This window comes from Vipera ursinii (assembly GCF_947247035.1).
Source record: "Vipera ursinii genome assembly, chromosome: 2".
NCBI lineage: Eukaryota > Metazoa > Chordata > Lepidosauria > Squamata > Viperidae > Vipera > Vipera ursinii.
The window spans coordinates 169,326,581-169,348,838 of NC_139513.1; the positions used below are offsets into that span (position 1 = coordinate 169,326,581).

Consider the following 22,258-nt stretch of genomic DNA (forward strand, 5'->3'; position numbering starts at 1 on the left):
TTGTCTCATGCTGGAAAAATGAACGAGTACCATCAGAAGAAGAACTAATAAAGAAGATACTGGAATGTGCAGAAATGGACAGATTAACTATGAGATTAAAGGATAAAGAAAAATCAGAATATTATGAAAGCTGGAACTTATTTTATAAATGGTTGGAAAAGAAAACCAAAAAATGAAATTTGTATAAGTATTAATGGATTATGAACTCAGCTCACACGTTGTTTGGAAAATTAACATATGTATGTAAAGAATAAGAAAATAAAATAAAATATGAAAAAAAGGATTCTTTTTCTCTCCTCCAGTTCTCAACAACTTAATCAATAGACACTAAGCTGACATTAGAATCTGATAACAAAGGAAATGTAAATTACCTTAACAAATTAAATTACCTTTAACTTTGTATGTATGTATTTTTAATTTTTCCCTGTAAACCGCCCTGAGTCCTACGGGAATAGGGCGGTATACAAGTTTAAATAATAAATAAATAAAATAAATAAATAAAAGCACAAAGCTGGGCTGGTCCACTCCTATAATTCACAAACCAAGGCAACAAGGAACAGTTTTTTATTCAGTCTTTCAAACCTTTATCACATTGGTTTTAAGCAAGAGAGACAAAAATGTCTTGAGGCCCAGCAGGAAAAATGGCCATCTGAATTTAATGGTAATACATTAAGAGGAGATAAAATTGGAAAATAGTTACATAAGTACATGAGCCAAACAGAAAAAGTTTATATGAGAAAGGTACTGTCAAGCATGCAACAGTATAAATTCCTTGTCCTGAGGAGGCGGAGTGAGGGCTGAAACAGAAAATTAATTCTAAATATCATACAGCCTTTCTCTGGTCACTTCTTTTTTTGATTTCTTCTTCAGACCTGCTGGTGATGACCAATCAATTCCTGATCCACTGAAGCTTAGAAATTATCCCAGTGGAATGAACCTAAGCGACTAGGTTATCAAGAATATAGGTTAAAGGTTTCCAATTTCTCGGCCCATCACAACAAATTTAAACCTTAATATGACTAACAATCCAGAACTATAGGCAGCCAAAATATCTTGATGCTGAGGTAGGAACTCCACGTACCACCTTTCTATGCATTTATAGAGGATATTGGGAATGTTCTTGTGCAAACCTCAAACAAATGAACTGAAGAGTTCCTTTTGTATTACTGTTCATTTCACAGGTGCCTTAGGGCAACTTCCCAAAACTGTAGGTACAATGGGTCTCGATGGCACTGAAGCACCTCTATCTGAGCGGGCCACTTTATATACTTTTAGTTACACAGGTTATTCAGCCCTCTTCTATCTTTTTACTGGAAACCTAATTTTCAGAAGGGTTTTCTTCAGTTTTAAACAAGCTCACCATCTTTTTAAGACTCTGTGTAACACTACAAGGATACGAGACCAAATATACGAGCACCAGGGTTCTGGCACCACAACTTTCCTTTAAAGCCTTAGTGCTCTTCACAAGTCCGTTACAAATGTAAAGCATCACAACAAAAAGAAATGAAAAACCCTTGTATAAATAAATAGCACAAAAAAAGAACACAATGGCAAGATAAAAATATATAAATATAGCACAGAATAATAACACGCTTTAATAAATTAAAAGTCTTCTCTCAGGTCTGGGAATAGAAACGGAGGAAGGAAATCCAACAGAATTTGGCCACCAGCTTTCAAGTACCATAGGAGGCTCCAAAGATGGAGTCATATAAATATTATAGCATTTGTACACAGAGATTGGTTGATAAATAATATCAATTGTAACATAGTTCTCAAAGTTATCAAGGGGGGAGTATTTGGACCCCTGTAATAAATCCCCAGCTGGACTAACCTTTTGGTGTACATCAAAGAAGCAGAAATAAGGCATACAAGTATTATCACCACTATTTCTGCCATTAAAGAATCATGACAAAATCCTTATGCAAACCTCACCAAAACCAGAGCACAAAAGAATTTATGTTCATTTCACTCAAACCACCAGGCTGTTTCAATGAATTTTAATGACTAGATCAGATCCATCTCCATGTGGTAGCTGCCCAATAGTCAGATTCTCTGTCTGAGAAAGACAGGAAAATCTGAATTAAAACATTATTGTTGGTGATAACAGTAGAGAGGGAAGAAAATCCAGAGCAGCAGGCAAGGGATTATAAGGCAAGGAAAGTTCAGGGACACCTCAACAATACAGAGAGAGTCTGTTAAGATATCTTCTCCTCCCACTGATAAAACCAATTATTTTTGCAATATAGTATTACCGTAGTCAATTCCATTATCCAAAGCATAAACTTTGGGTGGTCACTCAAGTCAAGCAATTAATTAAAAGGGGCTGAAAATTATACAATTACAGCATCACTGCCAATTGCATGGAGATGTGTTCGGTTCCTAATCTTTCATGAACATGAAGGATTTGCATGTTTTTGAAATACAGGAAAGATTTCTTTAGTCAAAGCAGTATGGTGAATTCTCATTTCATAGACTCCCATTTAAAGACTTAGGATGCAAGAGACTAAATTTCAGTTGAATATCTCTCTGAAGATATGTCTGTTGCATCTGAAGTAATCTGAAGAAGGAACTTAAATTCAGGTTAGTTTTACTTATCTTACAGAGTTCGCCTCATAAGAGATGAATCACAATTTAGTATGTAATTTGTGATTTGACATCTGAGATAAAATGGACACCTTTACCTCCCAATCAGTCAGTCCATTATACCAAGGTTCAAAACAAGTGTACACATACAGACTATTATTATGATTGAGTCTTACCTCTGTATTCAAACTTGGTGGCAGGTCCAAATTTAATCCTAAAATAAGTTTTCTGAGCATAGGAAAAGGCAGAGGTCAGGCCCGTCCTGTCCTCATAAGAAAGGGAAACATTTTAAAAGCTATCCAGATTGTATACCAGTTGTCCGGAAGTTAAACAAATAACCAAGAGAACCTGGCTGAGACACAGTGACTCCAATAGCACCACGGAGGAAGCAAATCACCAAGGGGAGTCTGTGATCCACCCTCCACAAGTCAGAATAAAATATGTTGCGTGCAATCTACTTACTGTTGAAAATTAGACACTTAAAACTAATGCAACAGATACGGTTCCATTAGTAACTATTTTGTACTGACAGCTCTGTTAGAAATTTCAGCTGATTAAAAAGGGATAAGCTAAAAAGAAAAGGGGTTGCCTCCTGAAAAAATGCCACAGCTTAAACACAGCAATGTTAGCCCTTTACCTACAAATCAAGAATCAAAAGTGAGGTTGGCTTGGGCCAAATAAACTAAACTGAAGTGCTTCAGAATTTGCGTTGATTAAAATACATGCCCAAGCCAAATTAAAACAAAAAAATTAATTTCACACAATGGAAGTCTATGAAATAGCTATTGTTGCTCCATGTCATCTTACTGCCTCAGATCTTTTGAGGAAATCCATGAGTTTTGTCTACCTCAAGGTACTCTTATTCATATTCTATCCAATTCAGTATCACCAGCAGTATATGAAATGTTCAGTTAGGGAGGCAGTAAAATGTACCCACCTCTCACTAGTATTTTGAAATATGCAGGTAAATATGGCTAGAGACTTCATATCTGGTCTCAAGTCAGCCTGGACCATCTAAGGACTAGCATGATGTTATAATATCCCTTGACCGCTCTTATATTCTCAGATGTTATGTGAGAAGGTTAACATATGGCTTCAAATTCCAGCCTCAACTAATTATAGTTCATTACATGCATGCTTTCATGTAAACCTATGGTAATACAACTCTTACTTTTTTCTAATGGCAAATCATGTTGGAAAATAGCAACTGATTCTTAGGCAGGAATCTTTTCTAGAAGAAACAACATTTTTCATGGAGAAGCACTGTTATAAACTAGATAGGAAGCTTGCTTAGGCAACATGGAGCACAGAAAAAATTAGAGATGGTCTTGATATTTTGGCATTCCCACAGTCTGCCTGGTTGCCCTCCAACAACAGTAGCTATTGTTACACAAGTTGGAATACCATCAGCATGAATCAGAATGTAGGGCAATTTATATCACGAGATTTGAACTAGCAGTCTGAGTAATTCTGAGGTTTCAAGATCACTAAAACCAATGCAAGGGAGACATTTGGTTGGAAACAGATATAGAACCCTATAGAAAAATAGGATATGATAAGTGTCATGTGATGGTCCCAGATCGTATTATTACACAAAAGGGGAAAGTGTTGAGAAATAATTAGGAATGCTAATTGTAATCCATAAAACCGGACTCGCTTTTGACCTCCAAATGTTGTGTTCATGACTCATATTGTTCACCCAGGAAACAGCTGAGTAAATTAAGACTATGATTTCCTTAAAAGCAAGACAGGTTGTCTTCTACATTGTGGGAGGATGCACCTCATTAATATCAAAGATCTTAAGGCACCATTTACAACCATGAGTTGGTAGTAGCACACTTTAACTATCAGTATGGGAAACTCAAATGCCCTTTCCTTAGCCTCTCCAAAAGGCTTGAAGTTTAAATCTTTTGATTAAATATCGTCATCCCTGCAAATAATCCAACTTCATAAATGCTATCAATCCAAACAGATAAAGAATACTTCGCAATAGGATTGAAGTCTTCCAGATGTTACAAAGTCTCATTCACTCTAGCTAAGAAAACTAATGGAAAGGGATTGTGGATGTGACAGGTTGACTGTCCCTACTTTATAGACATGTTTCACTGTTGCTTCATAGGTTAGATTAAATTAAGTTACAGCTCTTTTTAGTGGCCATTTAATTAAAATGGATTTAAAAAAACCTGCATGCCAGCTTTACCCAATCTATAAACAAAGGTTGAGACTAAGGGAAAAAAGTCAATAGCCATGTGCTTGTATATCCAACATTACTAAGGGAAGACATTTCTTCCTCCCTGTGTCTCAAAATAAAACATTAACAGATGCAGAAGATGCCTAACTTAAAAGAAATATGGATTCAAACTGCCTGATGATGTTACATGTAGAAAATTGACTTCAAGGAACACACTGGGTTGATACCAAGATTTTTGCCTTTCTGCACAACTGATTAAAGCCGAATGGGAATTAAGTTTTCTAGGCAAGATGACTTTGGACCTAGACAGAAGGATGCAACCAACCTAGCTCAGATCTGACATCATTCAGCACTCTCTTCAATCTCTGATCCCCTCTCTCCTCTAGTTTAACCACAGCAAAAGGCAAAAGCAGGGATCTATTTTTATCTTAATCCTAAAATAGCCACTGAGGAGATTCAAAGATTCAAAAGTCTCTGGCAGGAAATCAAATTGCATGCAGTATTGTGTGTTCCTCCTTGGTGTCAGCTTAACAAATAATACTAGAAATGACTTCTGTCGAGCTGCATGGTACAGAATTTCCTGCTACATAGTTTAGAGCTATCATATGACAATCTGCCACATTGAGCAGGGATCTGGATTTGTATAGGAAGGGCCAGCTAAACCACCTACAAATGGACCTCACCTATTCAGACATGGTTATATGTGCAGAGAGTCAGTCTTGGATGATATGTTATTGGGAAGACAACTAATTAAAAGGCACGTGCAAGTACAGCATAAAGTACTGCACACCTCCAATTTATTCTGTAAGGGCACTTTGGCATCAGGTCTCCATTTACTCTCACGGCCCAACCTCTCTTTAAACTGTTGACTCTCCTTTGGTTTTTAACACATCCAGTGTGTTTTGTTTTTACATGGACATTATGGTTTTTTTTAATGATCAGAAGCTACAAGTGGAACAGAAGCCCCAGAGGAAATAAAATGCTTTAAAAAAAGCTAAACCTGGACCAAAAAAACCCTGAAATAAGCATATGAGGCAATTTTTTAAGCTGAAACATCTTTGCAGAACTTGATAAGCTCTAACTGCCAGAAAATAAAAATATACCATGATGGAACATTAAAAATGTTTTGGCAAGGCTATGTGGAAGAAAAAATCCTGGTTCCAGAAGGATCAGAAATCAGGCTGGGTCTCTTAGCAACCAACATCTTAAGAAATGAAGTGGGCAGTAGACAGAGGGAGAAATATTTGGGAAATATTGATTAAGGAGGGGAAATGGGAAGAACCTGGCTGCTCCAGGGTAAATCTTCTTAGAAAGACTATTTAGCACTTGGAATGGAAGGGGGTACCAAAATGGATGGGAAATTTGCCCAAAGATTTAGTTAAAAACAGAGTACATTAGATACAGAAGGTGTATTGAGTGGCAATCCAATCTAGTTGCTCCAGACCATCTTCCAAAAGGATTGCTGAACGATTGAGTCTAAATTGGATTACTTCACTGAACACTCTTCCACATCGATGCTTGCACCATAATGATCGCAGGGAACCTGTCCCTACATCAAGACGAAGGGGGAATCATGAAACCGCAGGAGATTCGGCTGCTGCCTCATCTCCCTCTTCAGAATCCCAGACTTCTGACTGTAAGTAGTTAGCAAACAGGGCCTTGGCACGGTGAAGGATCTTGTTAAGGTTGTGCCGGCGGACCAAGCGATCAAAATGCATGGCTAACTCATTGTAGTCCATGTTGTTTTTGATTATATGGTCTCGATGCTCCAAAAGAATGGCAAGACATAGGAAGAGTACAAAGGGGTTGCCTTTGCCAAATTCTTGCGGAGGAGGGAGGCTGGCTAGGGCAGGAGGAGTAGAAGGTCCATGGGAAGGAGAAGAAGGGGTATTAACTACTGAGTCTCCCTTCTCTTCCTCTGACTGACTTTCCTCGTTGCCATTAGTTGAGGAGGAGACAGAATCTCGAGAGGGTGGTGTCAAGGCCCGAAGAGATGGAGCAGAGAAGGATTTAGCCATGTTAGTTGTCTGAATCAATGGATCCTGCTCACTGGTGCAATCTTCCTTCTCATCCACTGAGTGCTGAGATCTGGGAGACGGGTCATCCTCCAAACAGTCTTCATTATGAGCAATGTAATACTTGAATTCCCCAAAACTAGACTGCTTTACTAATACCTTCTCTTCAGCAACTGCCCCCTGGCATGGCCGATCCCCAGCTGCCTCAAAACTACAAGCGGGGCGTAGCATGTGTCTCCTTCGGACAGACTGGCTGCTGTCTCCGGGCCTGGCTGGAGGGCCCACCAATTCCACTTCCTTCTCTGGAGGATCAGGAGGAAAGGAACTCCATGTGATCTCCAGCATGCGCAAGGCATCCTCAAATGCAAACTCCCGTTTCAGCTCCAACAACAGCCAACGATAGCAAAAGAAGAGGTCATCAGCACCCCGAGACAGGAGGTAGGAGTAGAAATCTGGATCTGAATGGCGGAGGAGAAGCTTGAGATGGGTAAATTTAACTGACATGACTTCACCGTCTACTTGAAAGTTACCTTCCAGGCGTTTCATGATGCCACAGAAGCAGATGAAGGCATGTGCTTCACTGTCCATTACAGCCAGGATGGGAGAAGCAATGTCACTCATACCCTGACAGTAGGAAATCTGTGGGTGGGTCACAGCATAGGTGGTCAGAAGATCATGCAGGGCTGTCAGGTGAGGATTATCATCTGAACCAGCATAGTAGGGATGAGTGCGATCTGTTCGCAGAACATCCTTCAGCACGTTACTACGGATGAAATCCAGGTCTTCAGGGTTGGTCCGTGCTTCCCATTCCCCCTTCAATTGTTCATACTCACGTGTCTTCTGCTTCATGTAATCCATACGCTCCTGTCCAGTCAAGCCATCAGGATAGACATTTAGCAAATATCTCCAAACAACCTGCAAAGATAGGGTAGATTCAGCTTTAAAACCAACTTTCTTTATCAATAGTGACTAGCTGATGGATCAGCTACAGGAATAAATCTTTCCCCTATAACAGTGATGGCGAACCTTTTAGAGACTGAGTGCCCAAACTGCAAGCCAAAACCCACCTATGTATCGTCGGGTGCCGGGTGGGTGTGGCCCATTGGCTGGGCATGGCTGCAGTGGTAACGGCAGACTGGGTGGGACTAAAAAGTTCAATCAATCAATTCCAACTTTGTGAGATCTTTTTTTCCCGCGAGTTGAAATTGATTGATTGAACCTCTTTTTTTTTTGCACACGGCGGCTGAGGCCTAAAGCAAAAACGCTTTATAAAACCCAGCTGGAGACCCAGGACTGGGGCGATGGCACGCCTGCCCACAGAGAGGGCTCTGCGTGCCACTGTGGCACGCGTGGCACAGGTTCACCACCATGGCCCTATAAGAAGGAGCGGACAACTACTACCAGCACTTAGGAAGGCCAAGATTATTGCTTCAAAGTGAAAGCAAAAGAATAGAAGGTTTTCCTCTTCCTCATTATATCTCGCATCAATCTCTCAAGACAGAATCTTGGTCCCCAAATGTCCGTTCTCACCTTGCGCAATGAAGGCTCAACTCCACCGTGAAAGATTCGGAGGCGCAGTTCTGCTGGTCTTGACAACTGGCCTTCATGATTCAAATACGTATGGAATTCTGAGTCACTCAAAGGAGGTTTGAAAGGTTTGACATCCTCCCCATAGGACCAGCTGAGTGCCTGCTGGACCTTTGACAATGTCCGTCCCACCTGACAAAAAGCCAAAAAAGCAAGCTGAGGTCAACAAACACTCAATGACTTAAAGATGGAAGGGGAAAAAAACCAAGCCACCCATCACAAATAGTTCTGTGTTTTAATATGCAAGATTTTAGTTAACTGCTCCTTAAAAAATGGAAGGCTGAAAGAGAGTAATTAGTGTCAGGCACAAGAAATCAGAAGCCATACAATGAGCTGATCAGAGTAATATGTTGTTGTTACTGGATACTTCCTTATTGATAGGCCTCAGTTTGTTACGAGTTGGAAGGAAAGTTTCCATCTTTTTGAGTACGGGTTCCCCACAGGCCTGTGCTCTGAGTCTGTTATTGTTCACTTTGATGACCCATGACTGCCGTGCCAAGTCTGCTCCGAATCGTATTGTGAAGTATGGGGATGATACGGCAGTGGTGGGTCTTATCTGGGATAAGAAAGATTCTTATAGGGCAGAGGTGTCAAACTCAATTTCATTGAGGGCCGCATCAGCATTGCGGTTGCCCTCAAGGGGCCGGGTGGGTATGGCCAGGGTGGGTGTGGCCTACTGGGTGGGCGTGGCTAGAGTGCGTATGGCCTACTGGGTGGGCGTGGCCAGCTCTACATCGTTCGCATCAAGGGTGCCTATGGGGGCCTGGGCAGGAGTGGGACAGATCTGAGGGTCTCTGGCAGAAAGAGGGTCTCTGGGCCAGGGCCAAGGCAGTGGGGGCCGTTCCCTCACTGTTTCCAGGATGGCTTCACGGGCTGCATGAAACCACTTCGTGGGCCGGATCCGGCCCCCGGGCCTTGTGTTTGACATGTCTGTTATAGGGAGAACGTGAAGGCTTTGGTGGAGTGGTGCAATAAAAATAACCTGGTTTTGAATGTTAATAAAACAAAGATCATTAAGCCGGCATAGTCATACTCCACTTTGTATCACGGCTGCAGCTGTGGAGGTGGTTAACAGTATTAAGGGGGTGCAGATAACTAACAATCTGACTCGGTCTCTTCATACGTTATCCTTAGTGAAGCGTGCAAACCAGTGTTTGCATTTCTTTCATCGGATGAGGACAGCACATCTTTCTCCTTCTTCCCTGGCCACTTTTTACAGAGGCACAATGGAGAGCGTTTCAACAAACTGCATCGCTGGTCTGGTTTGGTGGCAGCAGTGCCTCAGACAGAACATCCATACAGAGAGGGGGGTAAGGACAGCGGAGAAGATCATAGGAAGCTTGCCTCCCGTTATTCAGGATGCTGCTTACAAGCGCTTCTATGTGCTTAGAGCTCAGAGCATTGTTAGAGACCCCCCACACACCCATTTCATGGAATGTTTCTGTTGCTCCCGCCTGGGAGAAGATTCTGAAGTATTTCTAGCAGGACTACTAGAGCCTTGGTGGAGCAGTGGGCTAATGCCTCCTTAAGTAACACCAGCTGCCTGCAATTAGTGCAGGTTTGCATCCCACCAGGCTCAAGGTTGACTCAGCCTTCCATCCTTCCGAGGTAGGTAAAATGAGGACCCAGATTGTTGGGGGCAATTAAGCTGACTTTGTAATAATGCCGCTTGGGGTGTGTGTGTGTGTGAAAGCCCTAACAAGCAGGCATATACATAGAATGAAGGCTACTGCTAAGCTTGTAAGCCGCCCTGAGTCTTCGGAGAAGGGCAGGATATAAATGGAATTAAAATAAAATAAATTAAAAATTTTGTAACAGCTTTGCTCCTTCTGCCATCCGTCTTGTAAATTCACAAGATTCTTTTTCCCCCCATGTATATGTATACGTTCAAACTAGACTGTGATGTTTCTCTGTCACATATGTGTGTGTATGTCGGTTTATGCATAATGGTATTTTCCCGAGAGCTGAATGCAATGAAATATCATTTTAATGTATGCTGATTAGTGCACATTTAAAGTGACAATAAAATTTCTCTTCTCTTTTCTCTTCTCTTCTTGCTCGCTTATAGATAGGAATCTTGCCAGACTAAAGCACATGCTGCACAACTACTAGAGAAATACTGCAAAGTTTCAGGGAGGATCTCTCTTCAGCTTCTTCCTCTCCATAAGGGACTCAGAGCTAGTCCTCAACTCAGCACCAGATTTTACCACATTTAAATTTTAATCGGCCAGCCCTTTCTCCCAAGAGTTCTCTGGTAAAAGATACTTATGACAGACTGCCATCAGTCAGATCAATGACCTGACTACTGGCAACCTGCATAAATATCTTTTACAATCTGTTCATCTGGAGTTTTAACCTTTTTGCTAAGAACTTCTCCCTTTAGCCAAGTTACGGAAAAAAGTAAAAAAAAAAGATGCTTTAGATTTTTCTTTCCAATACGTGAGAGGCAAAATTTAGTAAACCTTGTGGCAATCCCAAAAAAAACAAGAGGGTCCTGAATGCATCTGAGAGAGGATGACTAAAAGCAAATCATCTGGGCCTCTGCACAGATGTCGATATGATGTTGAGCCTGCTTTCTGTCTCCTCTTCCTTTCTCTTTCTCTCTTTCCACTGTAGACCCATTTTATACAGTACAGAGGATAAGTGTAAACTGAGGAAGCTTTGGGGAAGCTGAGCGTGGCTCTTGCCAATCAAGCAAAATCTTCTTCCTCTTACATCTGACCTAGTTGGCAAATTAGAAATTCCTAGTGACTAAGCAAACCCTCCTAAGGACCAGTGCTGAAATTATAAAGATGCAGTTCAATTTTCACCTGGGTCCCGCTACATAAATAGGATTATATGAAAAGCTAAAAAAAAGGTGAATTCTTTCTATTCAAGCCTCCAAACATGACATCAATTTATAGGATACTTGAGAGGGCACTGCTGTGCCATACCAATAACTTAGTTCTTGTCACATCGAAAAGCGTGACACACAGTTAGAATCAATAGCCTGCTAAGACAGTAGTCTTTGGAAATAAATGGGCCCAGAGGTAACCTAATAACTATTACTACTACAATTATTGTTGTGTAATAGTAGCATGACTATTACTACTATAATGGTACAAAATAATTTGTAAATCACCTTGAGTAGCATAATAAAGTATGTTATTATTACTACTGCTATTATATACTATGCTATAATGGGTACAGTGAAATTGGAGGATAATGGTACACAGGTAGTCAAGTTATGAGTGTAATAGAGCAGGGCTTTTCAACCAGTGGTACGCGTACCACTAGAGGTAAGCGAGCACCTGGCTGGTGGTACTCGTAGGAGCGGTTGAACAGCACTGTAAAAAAAAAAGTAAAAAAAAGAGTAAAAAGCGTTTTTTTTACTAACCTGCTTTTAGCTGCATTCCGTTTCTCCATTCGCTTCTCAGCCGCGTTTTTGTGGGACAAAACAAAGTTCCATGAGACTTTCTAACTTCTCGCGAGATCTCGCGAGAAGTTAGAAAGCCTCATGGAATTTTTTTTTTCTTTTTTGCTGATAGTCCCACAAACACATGGCAAAGCCAGAGAAGCGGAGAAACGGAATGCAGCTGAAAGCAGGTTAGTAAAAAAAAAAAAAAAAGGCTTGCGGGTGGTGAGGGCATGTGGGCGGGGCTGGTGGCTGGTAGAACCTGGCTAGGCTTGTTCCGTCCAGACATCTTTTGCGCTCGCCGAAAGAAGGGAGCCCCGCCTTTCCTCCCAAACACTCGAGCGGGGTTTCTACGGGGTCTCCACTGCAGGGGAGGTCCATGCCTGCAGCCAGGAGGACGCCACTGGGATTCCCCTCCCCACAGCGTGATGCCGGATCGTCCCGCGCCCTCTGCAGAGCTCCCAGTAGTCTGAGGGCTCCCTGGCGGCGACCCCAGCCGGTGAGGAGAACAGGGGAAAGGTGGCAAGTCTGGAACCAGCCCTGGCTGCGTTCCGCTGGCCTCCCAGTGGCTGCTCCCGGCGGTGAAGAGAGCAGGAGGGGGGTGGCGAGCTTGCAACCGGCCCCAACCGCTCTGGAGGGCTCCCAGCGTTCCGCTCCCCTCCTGCTCTCTTCGCCGCCTGGCGGGAGGGGGCTGCTGCTGGTGGTGGGTGTTGGATCAGGCACAATGGCGGGCAGGGGGGGGACGTTTGTCCAGAAGCAGCACCTCTTCCTTTGCATGCCGATGCTGCTTAGCTTGAGCAACCCGCCCAGGAGGGTGTCAGGCAGGTTAGGAAATCCAGGCAGTTTGGTTTGTTTTGGTTCCCAAAGCCCCCTTTCTTGTTCTGGCAACGGAATGGGACAGTTTTGGGTGGGTTAAATGTATGGGCTGAACGCACAAGTTTAAACTTTGTGCCAACATTAAAAAGAAAAGGAAGAGGGAGGGAGGGAGAGAAGAAAGGGACAAAAGAGGGAAGGGAGGGAGGGAAGGAAGGAAAGAAGGGACAAAGGGGAGGGAGGGAAAATGAGAGGGAGGGGGGGACAATGGAAAGGAGGAAGGGACAAAGAGGGAGGGAAGGAAGGAAGAAAAGAAGGGACAATGGGAGAGAGGGAGGGAAGGCACCCAGCCTAGTCCCACCCCCCTCCACCAAAGACCCACGGATTTCCCCCCCCCCACAGGAACCCTGCAACCTGAGTGATGAGCTGGCCACGACCCCCCCCCCAGCCACTGACTTTGCTTGTCAAAAAGTTGCAAAAGGTGATCACATGACCCTGGGACAGTGAACGTCATAAGTATGAATCAGTTGCCAAGCATGCGAATGTAAATCACATGACCCTGGGGATGCTGCAACAGTCAAAACTGTGAAAAATGGTCACAAGTCACTTTTTTCAGTGCCGTTGTAACTTCGAACAGTCACTGAGCGAATTGTTGTAAGCTGAGGACTACCTGTACTTTATCATTTTTTTCCTTTTTTTTTTGGTCAAGTTTTTGGCACCTTGCTGGGTGACTGGTGGTACTCGGATGTTGCCTTACCCTAAAAGTGGTACAATGGGTGAAAAGGTTGAAAAGCCCTGAAATAGAGCCTGCCCTTTCCACTTGTAACCTGAAAACTCATAGAGTGAATATTGTTCCTTTAGTGAGATCACTTTCTTGCTTGTTAAAACGCACGCAGCTCGTTAAGTAAACATGAGGTATCTCAGGGTGGGGAAGACCATGGAGGGCCTAGTGCTGGAACAGGCCCCTAAGATACCACATGCTTCCCCCTCCCTTCTCTCTACCGCGGTTCCAGCTGCCGCCCGGATTTGAGGCTGGGGAATGGTACAGCGCACCCTGTCTGGCCTGATCTGGGCTCTGGAGGACTTTCCCAGGCCCAATCAGGCTGCCCGGGAGGGATGTGTGTGTGTGTGTGTGTGTGTGTGTGTGTGTGTGTGTCACAGAAGCGTTCCCCAGCCTCAGATCTAGACCGCAGCGGCCTGAAAAGACTTCCGGAGCCTGGATTGGGCTGCTGGAGAGAGTGTGTGTGTGTGTGTGTGTGTGTGTGTGTGTGTGAAAGCCTATCCCGGCCTCAGATCCGGGGTGCAGCGGCCTGGAAAAGGCCTCCGGAAACCGGATCAAGCCGCAGGGGGGGACGCAGAAGGGTACCCTGGCCGCAAATCTGGGTGGTAGAGGCATGGAAAAGGCTTCCGGAGCCTGGATCGGGCCATGGGGGGGATGGAAGCTTCCAAGGGCCTGATCCATGACTCAAAGGCGTTTTCCTAGCTGTTTGCGCCAGGAACGGAGGTTGGGGTGGGGGGTGGAATTCTGCATGCCTCTGGAGGCTGGATCCAGCTCTCGGAGGACTGCTCCAAGCTCCTGCTGCCCAGAACGGAGTTTCCAAGGCAGAAGGGAGCTGGGGGCAGGAGCAGGAGACAGGCACATTTTGCATAGAGAATGAAAGTCTCTGAGGTCCATGATTTGGCACAGCTTCAAACACTCACGCGAGGTCACGGACTCCAGAAATTTCCATTCTCGGTGCAAAAAGCACTTCCAAGCCGACTCTCCTCTCCTTCAAAAGGAAAGAAACGGCAGTAGAGAGGATTTTTGTAAAGTAAGTAAGTCCGTTGCAGCAGGAAGGGAGGGGGAAGCAGTTGTGGAGGAGTGTGTGGGGGAAAATAGGGTGAATGTTGCAGTGCCACTCAAGTCACTTGTAAGGGCGAATGACTGCAGTGGTGCTGTAATATTAGTTAACTTTGGGACTTGCTTGTAAACACTAGGGGGCGCTCATCACGTAACTTCAAACGAGCCTGTATTTGATGGTTTGGGGATAACTGATGGTTTTTCTCCTCTATTGCTTTCTGTCCTAGAATCTAAATGTTTATTTATGACATTGATACACTTCCTCAATCTAACTGTACTTTAAGTAGTTAATATATTAACATGGGATAATGCAATAATAGAAAAGTAGAAAACAATATTTTCATAGAATAAAGCCCATTCTGATGGCTTCTGAATCCATTCTGAAAGCCCTCTGGAAAAGATAGCTCCTTTACAATTCTCCAATCAATCCTCACTTTGGAGCATAAGCTGTTCCATAGGACAAAGAGCGCTATAGAAAGAATGCTGTTGCCAGGCCTCCTCGTACTGCATCTCCTAGTAAATGGGGATCCTGGGAAGCCTTTCTCTGACTGTTCAGAGCAAATAGGTAGATTTTACCAGAGAGAGGCGATCTCTTAGATATCCAGGCCCCAAGCCACTGAGGACTTTAAAGAAAGCAACCAGCATCTTGAGCACAGCAACACCCTGCTTCCACAAGAGTGTAATAGAGCAATATAGAAACTGATTCATACAAATGGAGGCCACTGCATTTTGCATTATTAGATCTTGCAAATACCACCCAATGAAAATATAAGTTAGCAACTCCACTCCCTGAAGGCCCACCTGGGAAATGATGGACTGGGTGAAGGGCAGGGCTGCAGCTGCCAAAGACCTCTTCTCCACTAGCAGCTGGTCGGTACTTATAACATCCTTAGGGCTGATAATATCCCAATCTTCTAGCAGGGGGCCTGAAAGAGTATGATATCGTGAGCACATTCCTCAAACCAGTTCTGCCAATCCCTTTCCCCCCTCCCCCTTCTCCCTTTCACAGGGACAAAGGTGTCTACCAAAAAGGCTGCAAACTAGAGTTCATATACCTCATTATAAGAAAAATTTAAAACAAAGTTAGTGCAACTATTATGATTTACTAAATCATGAATTCACTTACTCTGCTTCTTTTGAGAAAAATAATATAGGGCCTTTTCAAGCTTATATTTCAGTCTAAGCCAGCAGAGGTGTCACCCAGAATTCTGAATTTGTCTTTGGGGATTGGAATACACAGTGTTCTAAGCCGTTTTAATTTTTGCATACCACGAACTGGAAAGAGATGCTGGTAAAGTACACCATACAAAAAAGGGGCCCAATAACAGATAGCTTTCAGGTGAGTCAAGCAATGGGTGGGATGTACCAAAACACACATGCACAGATTTACCTGTTCAACCCTACTGCTGTTTCTCCATCCATGACTATGCCTAACAATGCTGTATCTGTCAATGCTGTGACTCATACCTTCTCTTCTATAACAGCTATCAGCCACCATCCCAAGAACAATATAAATAGAGAAGCTAAAGATAAGGAACTCTGTTGATGGAACATGCCCTCTGCAATAAAGTGGGAACAAGGTATGAGGGAATAGAACCTTTATGATTTGCTCTTTCGTTAATGACAAGTAAAAATTACTCACTGTCTTCCAAGGGCTTGATGTCTATCTTTAGTTGTAAAAAAGGCTTAGAGGCTCCGGCAAAGGCCATCCCCAGATCCCAGTCTGACATCAATGACAAGTACACTTCTTGGTTTTGCTTATCTCGGCTTAGATAGCTGATGGTAAAATTCTTCTTCCTGATGCAGGCAAAGGGTTTAGAGTTCTTTTCATTGAAGCTGAATGTCTCTTTCTCAGCATGGCATATATTTATGTAGAAAACAAGCTGAGAAATCACGCAACATATACTAAGCAAACTCCCATTGATGGACTGTGAAATAAGGTCTGGTTTTAAGTGGGGCTTCCAAACAGGTTTAGAGCCAGACCAAATCCTCATTAGAGGATAATACAACTAGACAACATTGCAAGGGTTGCAGGAGATCATCCAAAAAAAGAGAAAGGGCTGGTTTTTTTTCCTCTTCCCAATTATATGCAGTTTTTCTGGAGGTAAAATATTGGGGCGAAGTAGCCTTTAGGAGGCAAACTATAACACCATCCCATGATTAAAAATAATCAGACCTGAAAAATATTCACCATTTAGGAGTTTGACTAGAGAATTGTAAGGTTGATAATGAGTTAGGCGAGAATGCCTCTCAGGGTCATCACCACCAGCAGCAATTTTGAAAACAAAAACATTGCAATACCAATTCCAGTCACGCCATTTGGGATCCTGAGAAGCTACAACTGATTTTTGGGAGGGGTTCCATACAGTTGCAAGAAAAAGTATGTGAACCCTTTGGGATTACGTGGAGTTTTGCATGAATTGGCCATAAAATGCGCTCTAAACGTCATGTAAGTCACAACAATAGAAAAACACAGTCTGCTTAAAATAATACTACACAAACATTAGCTGTTGTCATGTTTTAATTGAACATAACATGTAAACATTCACAGTGCAGGGTGGAAAAAGTATGTGAACCCCTAGCCTAATGACTTCTCCAAGAGCTAATTGGAGCCAGGAGTGAGCCAACCTTGACTCCAATCAGTGTGATGATATTGGATGTGTTGCTGACAGCTGTCCTGCCCTTTAAAAACACACACCTGTTTTGGGTTTACTGGTCTCAAGAAGCACTGTCTGATGTGAACCATGCCTCACAGAAAAGAGCTCTCAGAAGACCTACGATCAAGAATTGTTGACTTGCATGAAGCTGGAAAGGGTTACAAAAGTATCTCCAAAAGCCTTGATGTTCATGTGTCCACGGTAAGACAGACAGTCTACAAATGGAGAAAGTTTAGCACTGTTGCTACTCTCCCTAGACGTGGTCGTCCTGTAAAAATGACTGCAAGAGCACAGCGCATAATGCTTAATGAGGTAAAGAAGAATCCTAGAGTGTCAGCTAAAGACCTACAGAAATCTCTGGCACATGCTAACATTTTTGTTGACACATCTACAATAAGGAAAACATTAAACAAGAATGGAGTACATGGGAGGACACCACGGAGGAAGCCATTGCTGTCCAAAAAAAAACATTGCAGCACGTTTAAGGTTTGCAAAAGAGCACCTGGATGTTCCACATCACTACTGGCAAAATATACTGTGGACAGATGAAACCAAAATTGAGTTGTTTGGGAAAAACACACAACACTATGTGTGGAGAAAAAAAGGCACAGCACACCAACATCAAAACCTCATCCCCACTGTAAAACATGGCGGAGGGAGCATCATGGTTTGGGGCTGCTTTGCTGCCTCAGGGCCTGGACGGATTGTTGTCATTGATGGGAAAATGAATTCCAGAGTTTATCAGGACATTTTGCAGGAAAACGTACGACCATCTGTCCGCCAACTGAAGCTCCACAGAGGATGGGTGATGCAACAGGACAATGACCCAAAGCACACAAGTAATTCAACAATACAATGGCTTCAACAGAACAGAATACGCCTTCTGGAGTGGCCCAGTCAGAGTCCTGACCTCAACCCGATTGAAATGCTGTGGCATGACCTTAAGAGAGCAATTCACACCAGACATCCCAAGAATATTGCTACACTGAAACAGTTTTGTGAAGAGGACTGGTCCAAAATTACTCCAGATCGTTGTGCAGGTTTGATCTGCAACTACAGGAAACGTTTGGTTGAGGTTATTGCTGCCAAAGGAGGGTCAACCAGTTATTAAGTCCAAAGGTTCACATACTTTTTCCACCCTGCACCGTGAATGTTTCCATCTTATGTTCAATTAAAACATGACAACAGCTGTTTGTGTAGTATTATTTTAAGCAGACTGTGTTTTTCTATTGTTGTGACTTACATGACGTTTAGAGCGCATTTTATGGCCAATTCATGCAAAACTCCACGTAATCCCAAAGGGTTCACATACTTTTTCTTGCAACTGTAGATTTTGCAGGCTACCCAACTGATATAAACAAAAAAAAAGGAACAGCACTGTTTTCCTTCACTATACTTATCATCATATGAGAAGTTAGCAGTAAATTGCTGTCTAAAACAAGTGTTTTTGTTTATTCAGACATGTCAAAACATCCATCCTCTCATTTTCCTAGGCACCCTGCATAAAACATTAGCAGTCTTCCTCTTGGTATGTGACATTCTTTTTTGAATGTGAGATTAGCTTCATTGCTAATGTAATATATGATGTCACAATGAGGGAAAGGATGCAAAGTGTCTTTGCTCACAATTCATGTTCTGAGTTCTCACTCCCTTTCCAATGTCTCAAAACAAAAAGCCCTAGCTTACAGTTCCGTCAATGATGTGCTGCAAAATTTGCTTTCATTAATTGGATCCCATCACAACGGGAGCTGAAAAACAGGGTCACTTATTTCTATCCTCCCTGCACTTGCTTTTCAGAACTGACATGACAAAAATGATACCATCTGTATTTCAACTTTTCTGTTCAATAGAAACGACAGCCATTTGTGTGAAAGGATATGGGGTCTCTTGCTTGAGCAGGGAGTTGGACTAGAAGACCTTAACTCTGTTAATTCTATATTCTAACACTCACCCATTGAGGTCAAAAGCTCTGATGAGAATGTGTTGCAATACATCCAGTGAAGTGATCTGTGGGTCCACAGCAAAAGTCCGGAACTCAGGTTGCAAGAAGCCTTCACATTTCTGCAGAAATTACACATAAGTAAGATTTTAAAAACAGTGCTAACTGGATAATCTGCATAATCTGTACATATTAGTCTCAGCCTTTCCTGGAAAAAAACAAAGAAAGTTTATTACTGTTTCATTATAAGATTTTATGACCACACTTGATTCAATCCATTTTTCAGATCTGCATTAAAATATATTGTTACCATTTCATTTTCTCTCTCTACTTATAAGCATGCTTTCTTAAGAAGAATCACTATGAGAAAATGAAGGGAAAATAAATTAGAAACAGCTTGTTGCTATTGACTCTCTCTAAATCAACTTTGAGTGATAAGTGGACAAATTTGTGTACATTTACCAAATCAACAGATTAAACATCTATTATTAACTACACTGGGAAAGAAGTCTACAAACTGACTCCATAAACTTAGATGAAATGAAATAATGAAAGTCCACTATAAATATTGAGGGCCAGGATCAAAAAATGCACAAGTGTAGATAACTGTTATTTAAGCTTCTGTTCTTTATATGTATTTAAAAGTGTTGCAAAAACAAAAATGAAGATCTAAATATAGGACAAAATGGTTTTTGACTTCATATTAAGGTAAAGGTTCTCCTGCACATCTGTGCTAGTCGTTTCCGACTCTAGGGGCTGGTACTCATCTCCGTTTCAAAGCCGAAGAGCCAGCACTTGTCCGAGGACGTCTCCGTGGTCATGTGGCTGGCATGACTAGACGCCAAAGGCGCACGGAACGCTGTTAACTTCCCACCGTAGTGGTCCCTATTTTTCTACTTGCATTTTTATGTGCTTTCGAACTGCTAGGTTGGCAGAAGCTGGGACGAGTAACAGGTGCTCACTCTGCTACGCAGCACTAGGGATTCGACCCACCAAACTGCCGACCTTCTGATCGACAAGCTCAGCAAGATCGACTGAGCTACCACGTCCCTGACTTCATATTAGGTAAAGGTAAAGGTTCCCCCGCACATGTGTGCTAGTCGTTTCCGACTCTAGAGGCCAGTGCTCATCTCCGTTTCAAAGCCGAAGAGCCAGCGCTTGTCCGAGGACATTTCCGTGGTTATGTGGCCGGCATGACTAGACGCCAAAGGCACACGGAACGCTGTTACCTTCACACTGTAGTGGTCCCTATTTTTCTACTTGCATTTTTACGTGCTTTCGAACTGCTAGGTTGGCAGAAGCTGGGACGAGTAACAGGCGCTCACTCTGTTACACCGCACTCGGGATTCGGGACTTCATATTACAAGAATGTAATTGCCATGTTTTAATGGAATCTTGAATATGGTCCAAGTTATTACAGGTAATTCTTGACTTATGATCACAACTGAGCCCAAAATTTCTGTTGTTAAGTGAGACATTTGTTAAGTGAATTTTGCCCCATTTTATGACCTTTCTTGCCTCAATTGTTAAGTGAATCACAGTAGTTGATGAGTTAGTAACTCAGTTGTTAAATGAATCTGGCTTTCCCATTGACTTTGCTTGTCAGAAGGTTGCAAATATTATCTTGGGACAGAGCCACAGTCATAAATACGAACCAGTTGCCAAACATCTGAATCTTGATCACATATAATGGGAATGCTAGAAAGAACATAACTGTGAAAAAGTCATACTTTTTTCAGTGCCACTGTAACTTTGAATGGTCAATAGGTGAACTGTTATAAGGACTATCTATATATTTATTGAAATTTTGATTCAAATACCTGATTCTGACATGAATCAGAACAATAGTGTCCAATTCAAAAACCAAGGGCTCAGATCCCAACAACTCAATGGGCATATTTCTAAACAAGGATGGTTGTACTTGCCAGTAAATATTTTTATATAGTTCTGTATAACATACAAGTTCTTTACAATATGGAAGAATCTACTGGAATGGGCAGCTATATTAAATCTAATAAAGCACAATAACAAAATATACTTATTTCTATATTGTTATTGTTGTTTTGTTATATTTAAAATCAGAATGCCAGAATAATAACCTAATATTAAACAGAGTATCAGTTATATTTAGAAAAGCTGCAGTTAATACAAGCCACAGCCTAGCATGATGTCTGAACAGTCAGTGACTTAAACACATTTTATGAAACAATAATGAATTTGAATTTGCTTTCCTGAACAAAAGAGCAATGTCTCAGCCACCCGCAATAAGATATATAATTTTGCAAGGTTACCTTGGAAATAAACAGATTCCCATGCCAAAACTACATGACCAATTTCACAGCCAAATTGCTCCGTACAATTCATTCCACTATTCAAGTGCTGCCGAAGAATCATTTTGGAACCTCAGCTCTACTTACCTCTGGTAATTTAATTTAATTTAATTTATTAATATTTCTATACCGCCCTTCTCCCGGAGGACTCAGGGCGGTGTACAGGGCAAGAATAAAACACAGAAATTATATCGGTATATATCGGTCTTAACTTTTAATGTGTATTAATTTATTTACGGGCATTGCTGTTTAATTACTTTTTTAATTTTTGTATCCTGTTTTTTATTATGTATTGCCGTGTTCACTGCCCTGAGTCCTTCGGGAGAAGGGCGGTATACAAATTAAATAAATAAATAAATAAATAAATAAATAAATAAATAAATAAATAAATAAATAATAAATAAATAATAAATTCCTTCAATAATTCCTTACCCAATTATTATCCATCCACATTTCATCCTGCCGAAGATTCAGCTCCAACCATCTTGTGGGCTACCCTCCAAGCCCCCAAATTTCCCAGACATCCTCCTAATAAGCCTCAGCAATCTGAAGAGCCCAGGTTAGGGAAGGACGCCCTGTGACATCATTATGAGGAGAAATGGTTTGGCGGGACTAGACTCGAGCCTCCACGGGAAACACCTGGGACGCACCTCCACCTGCGGCTTCTCCCTTCCTCCCCAGCCAGAACCCGGCCACTTCTGGCCTCTTCGCCTCCGGGTCCCTCACCTTGACCCGCACGCGAACCACTTCGTGTTCTTCTTCTTCTTCTTGGGGCTGCAGCCGCGGTCCCGGTCCGGCGCCGGCCCCACCCCCTCCGGGAGTCGGCAGCGGGGATGCCTCCGCTCCCCCCGGGGCCGCCACCGCCGCCATCCCGACCCCTCCACCTTCGCTCTGCGGCGGAGGCCCCGC

At 42.6% G+C, this 22,258-nt stretch overlaps 1 protein-coding gene across 2 annotated transcripts; it reads right to left on the bottom strand.

Annotated features, from left to right (window-relative positions):
• Positions 1–548: 548 nt before the first annotated feature.
• On the bottom strand, positions 549–22,258 carry TBC1D25 (TBC1 domain family member 25). 2 transcript variants are annotated; one of them, XM_083356731.1, is made up of 6 exons: positions 22,076–22,258; positions 19,032–19,141; positions 16,066–16,220; positions 15,225–15,349; positions 8,320–8,508; positions 549–7,704 (listed from the first exon to the last, which is right to left on the bottom strand). In XM_083356731.1, the coding sequence occupies exons 1-6, from the start codon at positions 22,217–22,219 to the stop codon at positions 6,346–6,348; spliced, it is 2,082 nt and encodes a 693-aa protein (XP_083212857.1). In that variant the 5' UTR covers positions 22,220–22,258; the 3' UTR covers positions 549–6,345. The 2 variants fall into 2 exon arrangements, with proteins under 2 accessions (XP_083212857.1, XP_083212858.1); XM_083356732.1 differs by lacking the exon at positions 22,076–22,258 and adding an exon at positions 21,782–21,922.